At 40.7% G+C, this 17,951-nt stretch overlaps 1 protein-coding gene across 3 annotated transcripts in view; it reads left to right on the top strand.

Moving 5' to 3' along the window:
• Positions 1 to 4,099: 4,099 nt before the first annotated feature.
• The window catches only part of ZNF280D (zinc finger protein 280D), a 51,625-nt gene continuing 37,773 nt past the window's right edge, over positions 4,100 to 17,951 (top strand). The window contains exons 1-4 of one of the 3 annotated variants that reach the window (XM_084293351.1): positions 4,100 to 4,232; positions 9,738 to 9,883; positions 13,699 to 13,764; positions 13,880 to 14,250. In XM_084293351.1, the coding sequence (XP_084149477.1) occupies positions 9,745 to 9,883; positions 13,699 to 13,764; positions 13,880 to 14,250 (576 nt within the window). In that variant the 5' untranslated portion in view covers positions 4,100 to 4,232; positions 9,738 to 9,744. Of the gene's footprint in view, positions 4,233 to 9,737; positions 9,884 to 11,234; positions 12,879 to 13,698; positions 13,765 to 13,879; positions 14,251 to 17,951 lie in introns of those variants that run through there. The other 2 variants (XM_084293352.1, XM_084293353.1) reach the window with 2 other exon arrangements.

Below are 17,951 nucleotides of genomic sequence, written 5' to 3'. Positions count from 1 at the left end.
ACTTAATGTACCAAGTCTGCTTCTGACATGCTGAAACTTGATCTAAAAATCTTCAGTGTTGGGGACCTCGCATTCTCCTTAGTGTACTCCATCAAAGTGAACTTTGATGATGTTAATAACAAGGCACGATTATATGTGGCTTGAATTTAACATACATTTTTTTCAGGATTCTGGTCTTCTCGGAACATACTATAAACTTATTCACTCTTCAGTCATTCTCACCAAATGTTGGTTTTGTTCACTAAACTGACAGTGAAGAAAGTATTTGGGCTCATTTTAAAATATGAACCTGAAGCTGACAATTACATAAGAGGTATTTCAGTATCAGCAGAAGGGATGCAAGTGTCTGATGGATGTACTATTGAAGTTCTAATTTTTAAAAGTTCTGTTTTCCTAAGATGGATAAACTTAAGCTCTCCTAGTGCTCTGCTCATATTTCTATGCAGGCAAATTCAGGATCCTTAGTTAAATTCCCTGTAACTTTCTTTGTATGTTGCACTTCAACTGGTAACCTTAAATATTGTTGCTGGTGCTGTGATATTGACCTCTGAGTTCTAGGAAGAGTTATTTGAGTGCTGGTGGTAGTTTAACTGATGCCTGGGTTTATGTAATCTATAAACTTAGAAACTTGTAAGAAGCTTGCACAGTGGCAACTGCTGGCGCTTTAATTAAAAAAGAAATCTGAATTCCCTTTTCTGGATAGTCTCCCATTTACCTCCACTGTTTGTGGAGGGAGTTAGGGAAGTAGTCTCCTTCAGTCAAATGAAATTGGTTAGGTCATCCTAGTAACAAATTGGATTTTCCAGGATGAATATCAATAGCAATAGTTCTAGGAATTTCTTTATACAATCTTAATCCAAATATAATTTGGATTGTATATCTGATTTTGTGAATCTTACCAGCATGGTTAAAGGGTCTCAGAATCAGCCTGTAACTACAGAAGAATAAAAAACGAGCTTGCTTTATGAGTTCATGATAAGAGGTAAGGCTTATATGCCTTAAGCATACATTTTCGTATTCTTGCACAGCGAGGTTTCTAAAGTATCAACTGATATCCCTGTATCTAGCTCTTTGATCTGAGAATACAAAGCAGTTCAACCTAATTGTTTGTGTAGCTTAAAACCCTGATGGAGTCTGTGTGCCTTTTGGTTACATATGGATGGGACGGCTGTGGTTAAAAATTTAAAAAGTATGGTGCTGGAGTGACAAGCAATCATCAAGCTTTTACGCATGTTGATGCACTGTTTAAAGACATGCCAGTTGAAATAGAGTATGAGGATTTTTCCCCTATTTTTTTTTTTTTTTTTACCATAAAAGAAAAATGGATAACTTTCTTGGGAACTCTTATACGGGGCCTTTTGGCTACAGAAATCAATGGCACAGACATGTGCTGTCCCAGTGCTTTTCTAGTCTCTGTGAATCAATATGATGACTTTTTGTTTAACACTTCAGCTGAAGCAGTTGAAAGCGACTGCCACCTTATAAAGAATACCAGAGTAACTCTCTACATTTTTCAATGAGAATCCTATCTACTGTCCATGTCATTCCCCTTATAACCATAACCTGCAAGAAAATGTCTTCAGTTGTGTTTTTCCTAACGAAAAAAAAATGGGGTTGTGCTCCATCCCAGTACAATCATACAAGTTATCTAGTTTTTAATTACCCCTTGATAAGGAATGCTTTGGGCTCCCATTTGCTGCCTGCCTCCCTCCCTTGCAGAATCCTCACGGTTAGCTGATTGACACTCTGGCCTTGAAATTCCTGAACATGATAAGCAGCACTTCTTCATATTATTCTTATTTTGCTTGATAGGCAAAGTGAAGTTGTTAATTGTATTCATCATCTCTCACTTAGTGTACTCCTCCCTTCTATTACCTCCTCCAGCATAAGGTCAGAGGAGTAATAAAACAAGAATTAAGTTATACGCTCTGGTGCTGTTAATAATCCAGCTACCAGTTTCTGCTATTTCTTAACAAACTTGTGTGTGCCTTCTCGAAATGAGACTAACGTAAGGTCAGTGGCTGCTGAAAAGTGATGTGGGGGAACAGACCCCGGGACAGAACAGATGATAGTTTAGTTTACTGATGAACAGAAAGAACTGCAGAGTGGGAGAGGCAGACCGCACTAGCAACATAGGGAATCTACATTTAGGATGAACCTATGAAGCTTTTTTTTTTTTTTCCTGGGGGAAAAGTAAGAGAATGGCAGTGGCAAAGAGAAGTACAAATATCTAGCAGATTTTGGTTTTTGATAGAGCTTGTGGCTCTAACAGTTGCCACAGTTGACTGAATCAATGTCTCCACTTGCCTACATCTACAATACATGTTAGCAATGAAGTTTTTGGCTTTACAAATGCAACTCTATTTGGGGGGGGGAGGAGGGGTTGTTTGTTTTTTAACATGTACCTACCAAGCAACTGAAGCATTTTGGACCACTGAGGGATGTCATCAATTGATCTTTCCAGCACAAATACCTTTGAGACAAAACACAGAAACTGATACTACTGTCAGTAACTCTCAGCTGGGAAAGGAATGTCTCCTTAGTAATTTAGTTACAGGCCAATAGATCTCAGAGATAGTAATTCACAGTAGTTAGATTTCAACTTTACTACCATAGCCAACAGTGTACTGCCCAACTGCATGAAACACATTCACTCCCTGTAATCAGCTTCTGCAATATTTCTCTTTCTCTTCTCTATCATACGTTCACAGTTTTCTAACTTTTCAACCATAGTCCTGCTAAAACCTTGTGTTAGTTTACCAGTACCTCATTTTACATACCATGCAGCCTTCCTCCACAGTAGGTAATTTTGGCTGACATTTCCAGAACTTGCCATTTTTCGACTGTATTTGAAAATACTGAGTGTCTTCCATCATACTGGCTTTGGCAGGATAATACAGTTTAATTTTTTTAGTTACTGAACAGTGATAACCAAATGATTTAGTGACATAATTACTAAGCAGCAATTATTTAATTACTAGATATTGTATTGTTTTTTCTTCCGTTCTCTGAGGTTCCAAAGAACCTTGGAAACATCTCAAAGCTAAACGTAATACTGAAAATGAACACAGTATTTTCCAGGCTAAACACAGCAATTTGATCTTTTCTAGAGCTTAAGTTCACAAAGGACACAATTTTTTCTTCTGAAAAATACCTATAATTGAAAGAACTTACACTAAATGAAGTGGGCATGTCTGAAAGTAGCTATGGCAGAGGTCAGTAAGTTGAGGTAAGTGTGGACTGAAAAGGTTGAGAGATGCAGGTCACGTTTGGTTAAGTATTTTCCCATTATTTACCTTTATGCTTCAGCAGAAATGATTTAATATTTTTCTAAAAAAGAATTGTACTTTATTATTTTATTATTATTTTTTTAACTAAGGTAGAATGGACAGCAAAGCTTTGAGGCAAAAAAATCTAAACTCGGAAGTATTCTTAAAGAGATGTTGAGATTATCGGAACTAATACCTGAGCTGTCCAGGATAGAAGAGCTCTATTGACCAAAAAGCGTGAGGAAAAGCTGAATTTTAGTTACTTTGTGGTTGTGTTCTCCACAGGTAAGTGGTACTGACACGGCTCTTCCTGCACCACCTTCCCAGCCGGCATTTTCCAGTCGTTTGGGCCTCGCTGTCGAGCCAAGGTCTTGCCCAGCAGCTCAGCGCCGTTCCCTTGGCACCGAGGGCAGTTATTGCAGTCAGTGGGGGCCCGGGATGCTGACGCTCGGTGCCGTTATTTAACCCACGGGGCAAACACCCCTCAGGGGCACCCCGGGCGCAGCACCCTTCCCTGTGAGCAGCCCCCAACCCGCCATTTCCTGCCCCCGGGCCGCAGTGACGCCGTTTTAACGCTGTTTTAACGCTGTTTTATCGCCGTTTGTGTCCCGCTCCGCGTGCCAGCACCGCGGAGCGCAGCTCCCCTCAGGGCGGCGGCGGGGCCGTGAGGCGGCGGCACGTGAGGCCCGCCACATGGCGCCCGGCCCCGCCCCGCGGCGCTGCCCCGCGCCCTACCCGGCAGGCCCCGCGCCGGGCGCCCCCCGCCTCCTTCCCCCGGTGGCGGCGGCGCTGAGGTGGGGCGCCGCGCTCCGGCGATGTGAGGCGCGGAGCCGCTGCCAGCGCGGCTGCCTCCATCCCTCCCTCCCTCCCAGCCCCCTCCTTTCCTTTCCCTTCCTTTCCCTTCCCGTCCCTTCCATCCCCGCCCCGCCAGCCCGGGAGCGGCCCCTCCGGAGGCGCAGCACGGTAAGCTGAAGCCGGCCCGCTCCCTGCCCGCCCGCCGTGCCCCTCAGCCCCCGGGGGCGGCCCCGGCGCCGCTCCGCTGCGGGCCGCGGGGGGCGGGGGGCTCGCCGCCTGCCGGGCCGGGCCGGCGCCATCTTAGGTCGCAGCGCGGCCTCGCGGCCCCCTCGCGGTGCCCGGAGCGCGGGGGCCGGGCCGCGACGGCTTTTCCCGGCCGGGTGCCGGGGGTCTGCCCGCGGGGGCGTCGCGGGGAGGGCTCGCTCCGCCCGCACGGGGCCCCCGGGCTGGGCGGCGGGCGCAGGGCCTCCTCCTCCTCCTCCTCCTCCTTCCTGCCGGCTGCGGCCCGCAGGCCTGGGCCCGGCCCTGAGGCGGCTCCCGGGCGGAGCGGAGCGGCCGCCGCTCGGCTGCCCTCGGGCCTCGGCGCCCTCCCGGGCTCCCTCCCGCCGCCTCGCAGCCGGCCCGGCTCGGGGGTGGGAACTGGGGGCTTGGCTGCCGAGGCAGCGGTGCCCTTCCCTAGGCGGAGCTTACGGCAGCTCCCGGCACGCAGGGCAGCGTTGGCTCCTTGGGTTTTGCTCTGTTCTAAACCCCCCCCTTTTTTTTTTCTTCTTTATTTTCTGAGGGGAGTTGGTTTGTGCTTCGGCTTTTTAAAACTTTCCAGGTTCAGCTTCCACTTCGTCATTGTTTCTTCGCTGCTGAAACAAACGCAGCACCCATTGGAAATGCCATTGCTCGCCGGCCTTGCCAAGCTGCAGCTCACACCGAGCACAGTCACGGGCCGGGGGGAGGCTGGCGGAAAAACGCCCTGTAGGTGCCCACCATGAGGTCTGTGTTTTAAACAACACGACTTTCCCGTTAGAACTGGAGGTGCAAAGGACTGATGGGTGAATAATTCCCTGATAGTTGTCAGGAGGAGGTGACAAGCAAGGCTAGTCTGGAAACTTTCTGGCTAATGTAAACACCCTCACTCTTGAAGTATACTACCAACCACACACCAGTGGTTTGGTTTCAGTTACTTTAAGCCAGTCCAAAGTATCAACCATTGGAAACGTTGAGTGTTGACCTTACGTGTGGAACAAGTGAACTGCATCTGAAGAAGTAAATGGGTTTTCAGTAACTTCAAATCTCACCGCAGCTGTATTTGCCATGATTTTCCATAGCATTGATCTGAGTGTCTGTAAGGTGCACTTGGACAGATTGCTTTCTGCTGGTTTTGCTTAGGCTGTCACAGTCTTGTTACATTTAGTAATGTTTGTAGCACTTCTCTTGTTTCCCTGTAAATAAGCAATTGCAAATCCCAATAGTAAAAAGCAGGATATAAATATAACTGGCTTCAGTAAAGCTACGCATGTTTAAATGTAACTAACATGATAAATAAAGATGTCCAACTTTCAAAATACTTATTTTAAAATACTTATTTTATCAGGAGCCTGATTTGTGCAATGAGTTGATGATTTTTTTTTTGTTTTTCTGTCAGATTTTTAGTTCGTTGCTTGCCTGCTAACTGTCTTCTGTGAGCTTTTGCAGGATGTTGATTATCTGCGCTAGCCTAATAAACTTCTATCACTAGCCTTAGTTTTTGCTGGACAGATGCATACAGGTGTCAACCACACGGTCGTGAAAATAGGAAGCCTTTTCATTTTAACTGCTGTTGCTTTTTTAAGCAATCCTTTGATATTATTCTAACGACACTTTAAAAATGTTTTAAAGAATGTGTTCACAGTTTTCATAGAATCACAAAATAGCCCAAGCTGGAAGGGATCAAGTCCAGTTCCTGAGTCCACACAGAACCACCCCGAAATCAGACCATGTGTCTGAGAGCATTGCCCAAACTTTTCTTGAGCTCCTACAGGCTTGGTGCCATGACCGCCGCCCTGGGGAGCCTGTCCCAGTGCCTGGCCACCCACTCAATAAAGAGCCTTTTCCTAACACCCAGCGTGACCCTCCCCTGCAGGGAGACGCTTTCTGACACTTTTTAGGTTAGAATACTGTTTTAAACAGTTTATTTGATTATTTATGTAGCGTTCCATTGGAGTTTTGGACCTGCCTCAGATCTGTGGACTACTTCTGAGTAGATACGTGTGTAAATGTGTATTTGTGTTTATACGCATTAAAAAGAAATAGGGTAAATAAAGGTTGTTGCCAGTGGGTTTACCTTTGTTACAATGGAGTCTGCACCTCCGCTGGAAAATATTTGTGGAGAGTGGGGGAAGAAAAGAAGTCACTGTTGTTGCTGGCTTTTAGAGCAACCGCTAGAAGGATTCCTGGCATGCAGGTTCTGCCTTAATCAAGTTTAAAAAGATGAAAACTTGGAAGCTGATTGTACTCTAAAGATGGATGGAGATGTTGTCAATGATGACAATTTGAGCAGTTCCTGCATGCCTCCTGTAATCAAACCTTTTCCCCTTACTGCAGTTGTAATTCTGTAGGCCACTAATTTTTTTTGACCTCTCAGTCATGCCAGTTCCACTGCTCACAGGCCAGGTTATTTTTAATCTGCATAGGTTCATGTCCTAGTCCTATGAGAAGCTGTGCTATCATGACTGAAGGAGGAGTATAGGAACAAGGCAGGAACTCATTAGGCTCAGTAAAAGCATTGCCTTAAATTCCTGTTGTTGGAATAATAATAGTAGTAAAAGATCTGAAATAACTTGATACTCGCCTTTAAAAAGCGGTCCTACTTTTTAAGTCACCTTTTGAGAAAACCATTTTTATTCATAAAATGGAATTGTTCATAAGAAGCGCTGCTAGGTGGTGTCACCTAAATGTCCGTGCTTATGTTACTAAATTTATTTGGATTAAAAAAAAAATCAGCTGCATTCTGCTGTAACTGAAATTATCACGCATCTTGTTAAAACTGTGCTAATATGTAGATTGTTTGTGCCTATTCTGTTTTCTGTGTAATTTGTATGTGTTCTCACCTTCTCTAGTACATCTTGTATCCGATTACTTTTTTGAGGTCAAATAAAATCAGGTTTCTTAAATAAAAATACCCCCTACACAGTTCGTATCCATGTTAGCAGTTCCGTGAGCCAAGTGTCTGAAAATGATCTTTCATTTTGCCTTGAAGTCTCCCAACCATTGTCTCCCTGTAAGTAAAACAAAGGCCTTCTGTGAAGGAAGAGATTGGGCCTCGACCTTCTGAGACCTGGCACGTGGCCTTTCTTACCTGTGTGAAGTGGACATTGGCTCCATGCTCTTCCTCTTGTCCTGTGACAAGAACCTAGTCTAGTGTCCTGTTCTCTTCTTTTCTAGCAATTTGTTCAACTTCAGCATCCTGATCTGATGAAGGAAGCAAGTAGTGTAGCTCTGCAACTTGGTGTTATCCTCAAGACATGGCACACAGCCGTCCCACCCCGCTCTCACGCACTTCACTGCAAGCAGGTGCAGGATTGTTGTGGCATAAAGACTACACGGACACCAGGGCTCTTTTAGGATCAGTAACTACTGCTACTTTATTCATGCCCTAACTTCGTTATCCGTGTTGCATCCCCATCTCGAGGACAGGCTCCCTTCTTATACTATTCGCCCCACAGCAGTACTTTTCCACCATTCATTGGTCAACAGCTTTGTCCAGCAACCACAAACACCCAGCAACTTCTGTGCCATAATGGCTGGAGAACAAGCAACCTGAGACGGCAGGGAGTCTCCTGAATCACCCTTCTTTTTTCCTTCTAAACTCTAAATTCCTTGATGGCCTCATTAATAAAAGTTCAATTGTATCGCCAGCCATGGGGATTGCAGACACCCATGGCCACATTCCCACAGATTGTGACTGCTCCCCAGTGATTTTTGATAGCAGCTCATTGCTCCTATCCTGAAGTTGTTGACTCTTATTAGACAGTTTCTCACTCTCTGTGCTGAAGACTTCCATTTTAAACACTGTTGAGAGATTATGAGTATTCTTAACTTTGCATAGTTATACTTTGAAAAAAGAAACTTAACCCAATGTTTAATATATATGTTGCGCTTGATATACTTTTGGAAAAGAGAAGATCATGGGAAATTGCACAGAAAACTGTTGACTGAACGCCCTTGATGTGTTAAAGAGGAATCGTTTGGTTTAAGAAGTAGTAGTTTATGAATATAGCCTTGATTTTGTCACCTTGTATATATACAAGTATATATATATAGTCTTTTTTTTTTTTTTTTGGTAGTTATTAATGACATTATCATACATAAGCTTTGTTTCTAAAAGATCTGAGCTTGATTTAGTGTAGACAGTTGATAAGTAGAACAGAATCAAGATTTTAGAGATGAAGTTGAATTTTGACACTAAGAGGTTTGGTGTTAGGGCTGTAGGTATTCAAGGAAAACCGAAGTCAGGGTTTGTGATACGTTTCTGAAATCAACTGTACAAATAGCTCTTGCCTTCAAGAATTCGCAGCTGCCTCTGGGCAAAAATCTGCGTGCAACTGTAGAAAACAGCAAGGCTTTTGAGTGTGTGGAGACTATAGCATCCATTAAAGGATACAAAAAAAAATAGTCCCAGCACACTTCCTTAAAGTCTTTAATTATATTAAAATTGCTATTTTACTACTAGTAATAGGGAAAAGTTGTTCTCGTCAATATATATGTAGTAATGGTAAAAACAGTTTGTTACTTACGGTGTGAACAGGTCAGTTCAACTGCATGTTGCTGCGGAAAGGCAATATGCGTTTTGTCCTTCTTTGCATTGCTATTAGAGCTACAGCCGTGACGTCACACCAGGTGTAGGGAGTTACAGTGTCAGGCAACTGTCACTGTGTAATAGAATGATTTTCAAAGTCCAGCTTCCTTAGCTAGTTTGCTTTGTAAAGTAAATATTCCATAAGCATAAGGGAAGTATTAGTAATGCTTATGTGGCTGGGGCCTGATACAAGACAAGAAATACTCTTGTATTGATTGTGGTCTTCATGAAAGAAGTTCCTTGAGTTCTGTTCTCCAGTTTTTGTCAAAGCAGTCCAGTGATGAATAGAATTTCATGTACGTAACAAAACAATTAATTTCAATCAAATTCTCTCTTAGCTTGAGGTACTGTTGGCGTCATCGAGCAAAACTGAGACATCAAAGTCTGTGAAGCTCCAAGTCTTAGGAAGAGCAAATACAATTTTACTGGCATTCTGATACTGGTTATTGCTGAAGCCATCACTTAGTTTTATGAAAATACTGGTCTTATTGTAATTTATTTTACATATATGTATATTACACTCCAAATAACCTATGTTCTTATTTCCTGTATTGTTAAGAAATGCTTTTAAGATTATCTAACAGGGGTTGTGAAAAGAAAGAGGAAAGCTTTGTTAGATGTCACGGCTTATTTAAAGGCAAACAGAACCATTTGTGATTGGTAGCTCTGATGCTGATCTCTGAAGATCTACATGTATTCTAGATCAGGTCATTTTGAACCGGTATTGAACGTGGTGGGGGGAGACCATAATCTGGGAATTATTGTCAAGTGCAGTCATTTCTGTTCACAGTAAAGCATTTGTCTCACAAAAGTACTGAATATTTGTTGTTGTTTTTTCTGTCTAGTCTCGAGATGGCAGAATTGTTTATGGAATGTGAAGAAGAGGAGCTAGAACCATGGCAGAAGAGAGTGAAAGAAGTGGAAGAGGATGATGATGATGATGAGCCAATCTTTGTTGGAGAAATCTCAAGCTCAAAGCCACCTAGTACATGTAAGATAACATTTTCCATAATTTAAAGAGGTATTTTAAGGTGTAAAACTTCCAACTTATATTGAAAATTGAGATTTTTAAAATCAGCGAGATTTAAGAAATCCTACATCTTAAAGCTGTTCTTTAGTTTGCTGTCTTACACTGAAAACTGGAATTTTTAGGGAATTCTGTCCTAACATCCAGGTAATGCACAGCTGTCTCTACCTGTAACCTTAAATCTCTCAAGGCAAAACAAGAACATTTGAAGGTTTTAGCACTGACAATGCTGAAACCGTGCAACAGCTCTTAATATAGTCAATATTTAAGTAGATACTTGGAAGTGTCTCTGCTAAAGTAACATGCATGAATTCAAGGCTTCATGTGGCAGTCCCTCTTCCACCCCCTGCTCCTCCCCTGCTCATTTCATGTGTTGATAGAATGTGTGGACATCATTTTGATAAAACGATGGTAACTGTCCAAGTGTGTATAATAAAGGCACAAACAGGAACATCATTTAATCTGAAAATAGCACAAGCCTGTCTGCTAAGTAAGAGATTTCTATTAATAAATTCATTACCTCCTTATGAAATCTGAGTTTTTTCATCAAGTTCTGTAGTTCTCTCTGATTACAGGTAGTGCAGGGAATGAGGTTAGGTGGTTGTGATGACAGCAGATGTATCAGAATTCCATGTTTTTCCTGTGCTTGGGCTTTGGCAGGTAAGTGAAGGAGAACATAATTTTTGTTATTAAAATTAATTTCAGTAATGGAAGTTTTGGATCTCTGTGTTTGGCCATCATGTAGTCAAACGTTAGGAGGTTTTACCTAAGTATTCTCTAGTCGTCAAATACAGAAGACAGCCTGGTAAGGAGGTTCACAGCTGCATGGTTTTGTCTTGTCTCTGCTATGCTTGTATCTGAGATTTTCATAGTCATTTTCTGAACGTTTGTTGTTTGCAGTAAAGAATTTCAAGGCAAAATGTTAAACTAGGCTCTTTGCCACACTCTGCTGCATGGACTTTGGAGCTATTCTTAGCTGTTCAGTCATTTTCATTTATAGTACCTTCATCTTGCATCTGAGCTCTGTTTTACTTTGTTACTCGCTGGGATAGTAAGTCTACTTCAATACTTCTTTCACTAGCTTAAAATTGTGGAAAATAACATCTTAAGTATTTGAGAAGCATTAAAGTTGATGTTAAAGCTCTCTCACCTAAAAATAGTTCTCAATGGTTAATGTTTTTGAATACTTGAAAAATAGTCTACATCCTCTTGAACCTTTGGAAGAATGCTTGAAATTTGGTTTAAGAAGTTTTCTGAAGTTACTAATTTCTAAAAAGATTAAAAAAAAAATACCCTAACTGTTTTTTAGGAGGCCTAAAGACCTCTGGATTCTTGTTGGCCATTAGCAGTAGATCATGAAAGTGAACTATTAAAGTGCAAGACATTGGAGCAATAAATATACAAAGGTTCACTGCAGTCAGTATAAAGGTTATTTCCCAGTCAGAAGGATAGAAATACGTGTTTGAAGTGAGAACTATGTGATATAATTCAGCAGCTTCAAGAACTTTGGTAAAAGATACAGACTTGCAATGTATGCCTCTAATTCTGCTGCCCATACTCAGTTCTGACACACATAAAAGCACTTATGATATAACTTGTTACTTTCTCTTTTCCTTCCCTTTCCCCAACTTTTCTCTTTGTAATCTCCTACTTGACTATCAAAAACAGCTATGGAAGAATGACCTCAGTTCTTCTCTGGCTTGTAAGTAGTACGTCCTGGCAGTAGTCAGGCTCCAGTCTGCAGAATCGTTGTTCGTGATAGGCAAGCCACAATGAACTCAGCTTTGCTTACTGCTACTGTTTAGTTTTTGCTTGAGAAAATCCCTGTCTGATCAGATGACAAATGGAGATGTGCATATTGCTCTTAATATTTCTGAAAGGTATGTTTTCTGCAATACATAGCAATCTTTTTAACCTTCTTCTGACAATGCAATTATCGATTTCTATAGACTGATGTTGAAATTGGGAAGGAAATAGGTAAGGGCCCCAGCCTTGACATGCTGGCCCAGTGTTACGTATGGCAAAGTGTCTCTTCTGCCATGCTGGAGGATTAGTTAGAGTGGGAGGAAAAGTAACTCTCACTTTGCTTGCTTTACTGTTTCCTGCAACTGCTTATTTCTCCTACAGTTACCGCTCATTTTTTCTTGCTTACTTTGTCATACACATAAACTTGTAATTTGTTGCTACTTTAAAATGTTATTCTCCATGTTACCTTGTTATTGTTCAGTACTGTTTTACCCAAACTGGAAAAATAATACTTTGAAGGGGGAGGGGAAACAGCACGTCAAGTCTATGAAGAATCAGTTGTCATGTGAATCTAGTTTATTTCAAAACACTGGTTTTCTGAAATGTTTTTATGAATAGTAAACTCTACCTTTATATTTTAGGATTTGAATTGTCTGTGTATCAGACTGCCTGGAGCTGAATATCTTTTGTGAACCATAACTTTTAAGTTTTTAGGGTAGCTGTTTTTTTGTTTGCTTGTCTGTTTTTGATTTGTTCTTTTGTTGTGTTGTGTTTTTTATAGGGGGGAGGGGGAGGTAGACAAAGGTTTTTGTTTTGGCTCTGGAATTAAAATGTGGGGTATAGATTTGTTAATAAACACAAAAATATACATATTTGGGTAAATCCTGAGTTAAGTTAATCCTTGCTCATAGACTGCGTCATTTGAAGTAAAAATAGTATTATTGCAGAAGTAAATTTCTCCTATCTTAAAAAATGCAAACTTGTTAGAATCTGTCGCTTGCAGCTGCTTTTTCATTAGTATGATCTAAATGCAGGTGACAGGTTGAGAGCTGTGATCTGAGCTCTGCTGCTGTTAGATTTATTTATCAACCTGGGGACTGAATACTCATGAGCTGTTGTCTGTGGAAGCAGCCTCGAGGTTATTAAGCACAATTTCCAGAAGTTTTAATACCTCGTTTGAGATCCTGATGTAATTTGACCCCGGTTTGAGAAGGTATTTTCAATCTTACTGATTTGGAACATTTACCTAATTTCATATGCATATTTTCACATGTCAGAGCAAGAAACTTGGCAGTAGCATTAAATGCATTGAGAATCTGGTGGTAGAAGAATATTTTAATTTGATCAATATTGCTGTAATATTCTGGCAAATACATTGTAATCATAGAAAAAGATGTAGATGGTTGGGGAATATTGCTGATACCGGTTAGGGAGTAAGCATTAGATCTAAGAAATTCCACTTCTTTCCAACAAGTTAGAACTCTGGTCATAGACTGCTGTGTGGGATATGTAAGAAAATCAATCTGATTGTAATACACTTCCAATATGGCTCCTGTAATTGCTGCTCTCTTCATTTCCTTTGGCACTGGGAACTTGAGATTGGTAATTGTTTAGTAACTGGTTTAAAGAAAATGATTCCTTTTCTGCGGAGCAGTCGTAGAGTTGGGGAACTTCTTTTCTATGTATGCAACAAACATTAATGAATAAATGCATTTCTTAAAATCAGCAGAGCTAAATCTTTGTGAAGTGTTCTTATTTTGCTTACACTCTTACTTCTGTCTTAATCTCCAAGAAAATAAAACCTGAGATTCTTAAGTGAGCTAGCCAAACTAAGAAAAGCAGAGTAGAAGAGCATGTCTTAACTGGTACAAATGACATTGTGTGTTGTAAGGTTATTTGTTTTAGAAGTAATATTCTAATTCATAAGGCAGATACTAATTGGCTTAATTAGTGGACATGAATGCTGCTTTTAATTTGCAAAGAGCTTAAGCGATTAATTTAACTGCAATTAAGATAAATGTAACTTTTGACAGATATATTGAACAGAGTCAACTTCGGCTCATCACGAAGGGGGATACAGAATGGTGCACCCAGTAGAGGTACTATATTGTCCTAATATGGTAATTAAAAAACAAACACACTCGAAACCACAAAACTTATGAAATGTCTGACCACGAAAGTATATAAAGATAACTTTGGAATCCTTTGCAACAGGTACTGTTACTACATTCAAGCCTGAAAGTCACCATTATCCGACATCTGCCTCCAGCCCCAGTGCCATGCCTGTCTCATCAGTCTTTCAGTCTGTATCCAGACCTACAACTAGCTCTGTAGCAGTCCAGCCATTGTCTAGACCAGTGAATGTTTCAGGAACTTCACAGACACTGCAGAGACCAGTTGCTGGATGTTTATCAACACAGCAGATGCCCCGGCCAAGTTCTGGAATATCACAGCCTGTTAGCAGACCTGTAACCATTCCAGTGACGACACAGCCAGTATCAAGAAATATCACAGTTCCTGTAGTGGCTCAACCTGTATCCAGGCCAGTGACTACTGTAACAACACAGCCTGTAATACTCAATCAGGTAAATTTTTATTCCCTTAAACTGTAAAATACTTAGTTTGCTTTTGAATAAATTAATGTGGAACATATGGACTCACTTAGTAGAGTTATTTGAAGACCTGCACTAAATTATTGACTATCATTATTACGTACATTGTAAGGATTCATTGACCATAACCTTGCTCTGCTTAATTATAATATATATTTAAAATACTGATTTAAAAACTCTTACTATGTTTAAAATGCGTTGCAGGGCTCAAGGATGGTAGCTTTACCTAATAACAGCAGAATTAAATGAAAAATCTTAAGCATAGATTGATGTGGTTTAGGTAATTTGTTTAGCTTATATGGAGAAATGATGCAAAATCCCATTCTGTAAGTTTTACAGAGATGCATTCTTTTCTTAGAGACGGATCCTTCATATTGGTGAATTAATTTCATTTTGCAGTGACTTGCATTTGGTGTTTAGATTTTCCCATGTGATTTTTACAATGGCTCTCTTGGGGTATGGCTGCTTGAGAGAATGCTGTTGTGGTAGCTTCTTGGTTCACTTGGCAGCTGTAGTGAAACTGTGGTATAAGAACGGGGGTGCAAGCAGCCATAAGCTGTAGGGTGAGTAGCTGGAAGGCTCTAACAAGATACTTGCTTTTTCTTAAAAGCCCAAGGGAATTAGGTACACAAGTCATATATTGTAGATCTTCAGGGAGAGCCAGGGAACCTCAGGATTCCCTCAGAACTTGAGGGAGTCAAGTTAGATGCTGGCTTTTTTGCCTTACCTGTTGGATGCTTGTGAGAGAGAGAGAGTGAAGATCGACATTCTATGTTTGTGTGAGGTAAACTATGGTGTGAAAAGGCAATGTCTAGGCAATGTGACTACTATATAACTGCTACTGTCAGGCTAAAATGAAGTGGGCACCATCTCCACAATCCATGCAAATTTACAGACCTGCAGTTGTCCTAGCTGCCAGTCTTTAAGTATAAATGAAAATCTTTCAGTCTTCATGTATTCTGCTTTTACTGAACAAGGAAATCAGTATGAATAAGACTGGTAGAACATGAGAATTACTCTTCTTATGATTTGTGGCTAAATCATTGGTGGTGCTGGATTTTCAGAAAAACTACAATGGAATTGTTGCCTTCATAGCCGGATCTCTGGCAGATTTGTTAGGAAGGAACGCGTACTTTCCAATGTAGAGTCTTCAGGAGTTGATTGACAATTTGCAAAGAGAACTTTTTGGGCACGTCTAGTGAAACATGTTAATTAAATTAGTCTGTCGTGGCATGTATGAAGGCCTAAAACAGTGATATAATTAGAAGGCCAGATGTCAGTAGGACATGCAGGTTGGCTCTAAAGTCCTCTTAAATTTGTCTTTATAAAGCAGCCTGAGTTAATACAGAAAAGTCTGCTATTTCACCTAATGTATACACATATTCCAAGTCTGTGAGTTTTATGAAGGTTTACTCATGATGTAGTATGCTTTTTCAAATCCTTCAAAAGGATGTTAGGATGTCTTGCAGAATCTCTGTTGCATGAGACAGCTTCCTCCCATACTTCTCTCACATATAAATTCTGTGTTTCTGCTCTAATAGATAAAGCTGCTAGTGGCCTCTAAAATGGTTTTATTAGGAAACCTTTGAGTAAGCAGACCTAGGAAAGCTGAGCTGCAAAACGTATATGTAAGTGGGATGTAACTCGCATGATGGTAATGTCTTCTGAAGGTTAAAGATGGTATACACACAGCACTTCTTTTTGTTGAAAGTTCTTTCTCATTTATCAAGTTTGCTTGCAACAGGAACGTCAAAGTTGACTTAGACAATTTCTTTTACTTTGCCAAAACTTGCAGGTTGTTCTTGTTACTGGTAGAGAGAGATACACCTATGTAAAGCAGTCGCGGCTAGAAATGCAGCTTTCAAGGTGCATGATGTAGGAAAGGGTCTGTAACTATGTATTAGGCTGTTCTGTCTTTATTCCAAGTTAGATCAATGTGCTTTACAAAGCAGAGCATCCTTTTGTGGGATGCCCAGTGCATATATGTTCTGTGGTCTCTTAAAACTTACACAATTGAGACCGTCTCATATTGTATGGTTTCTTTTCAGTGTTGGCATTTTGATCATGGCTTTCACAAGCTCTTTAATTTTTTAGGTGTTCTTAAGATGTTATTCTTGAGTACTGTTAGGAAGACTGTTCTGATGGTGGTTTTCTTCCTTGCTTAGAACATACTGAAGGTGACTCTTCCATCTCTTCAACTTAACTCTTCCAGATTCAGATTAATATTTCCACTTTCAGCCTTATTTAGGATAGTTTGCTTCCTTATCCTTGTACTGTTCAGCCACTTGATTAAACCATACTTTGGGGGCAGGGGGGAAGAAGGCTTGATTGTTGTGCTTTTATTTTTAATGAGGTACTGTAGTTCAGGTTCTTGGGCAATGTTCTGTGTTTTTTAATATCACTCCTGACACAACCGTCATCTGCTCTTCTTAGTGTCATATGTATGCTACTTTTATTTTGGTTCGTGTCCTTGGCTAGAATTGTCTTCATTCAAGAGCTCCTTAAGCTTTGGGTATTTTTTTCCCCGTTATCTAGTCTTCCTTCTCTGGGGACCACTGCTTTATATTAATGTTTTTCTACCTTGGGCTTTATATGACACTTTCATTCACACCTTTTCTGTTTCTTCCCAACCTGATTCTTCTGTTTTGTGTTCTTGTTCTATTTTAAATCAGTTCCAGAAATTCTAAATTGAATTTGGCTTTGGTGGTACTGTCTACACCAGTCCTAATTAATTCAGAGCTACTGCTGTTGTATGATACCGTAAGGTTATCTTCTTCTTTAAGGCTCATTCATTCTCAGCGATGAGGATTTTCTATGACTCAGCATTCAGAATGCCTTCCAGTAAGCCCTAGCCACTTCTGTCCATCTTTCCCATAATGGCTAGGCACATTCCTCAGCCTGAGTGTGATTCAGGTTTCAGTTCTTCCTAGTTAAATTTTGAAAGAGCAAAGGTCCAGTACCATGCATCATTCCTGTTCTATGTGGATTTGGTTACAGATTGGCGTGTCGGTTTCTACAGTTAGGAAACCCAGCATGCACATGGAGTCTAAAATTGTTACTGGTCTTCTTCTGAAAAACAGAGTGACAATGTTGTTTTTTTTTTCTTTACTTGAGCCCTCGGAACTTCATTTATAATGTTGTTGGATTTAGACTTTCTACATGTGAGAGCACCTGTATGCGTTAATTTAGTTAATATGTTAATTTAGTTAATTTTGGTTGATTTTTTTTCATTGACATGGTAAAGCTGCTCTATTTAATTATTTAAAATGTTTTTGCTTTCTAAAGCATGATTTTTTTTTTTATTTTATTGTATGTAAAACAACAGAACCAAATTATGTGAAAAGAATAGTTTTAAACAGAAGGGGACATTGAGAAAAAAAAGAGACTGAATTTCCAGGCTTTTACTTTCTTGCTCACCAGATGAGTTTAGTATATACTGGGGAGGTGTACACATGCCATCGAAATACCTAGTGTATTGAAGAAAGCTGAAATGGTATCAGCACTTAAAAACAAACTGCAAAGTAGTAAGAGTGGCAGATTTTGTGTATATGTATTGTATTGGTCATATTTAAAGTGGTGGTGTGCAAAGTCCTCCACCCCAGGAGCCTGCAACAGGCTTACCACCTGAGCATTAGTTGCTTCAGAACTGGGGTTTGCAGGTTAAGGGCTTCACT

Source organism: Netta rufina, assembly GCF_964035555.1.
Source record: "Netta rufina genome assembly, chromosome: 11".
Classification (NCBI taxonomy): Eukaryota; Metazoa; Chordata; class Aves; order Anseriformes; family Anatidae; genus Netta; species Netta rufina.
Note: the sequence above shows the minus strand (reverse complement) of the source record. Positions and strands in the feature narration are given on the sequence as shown.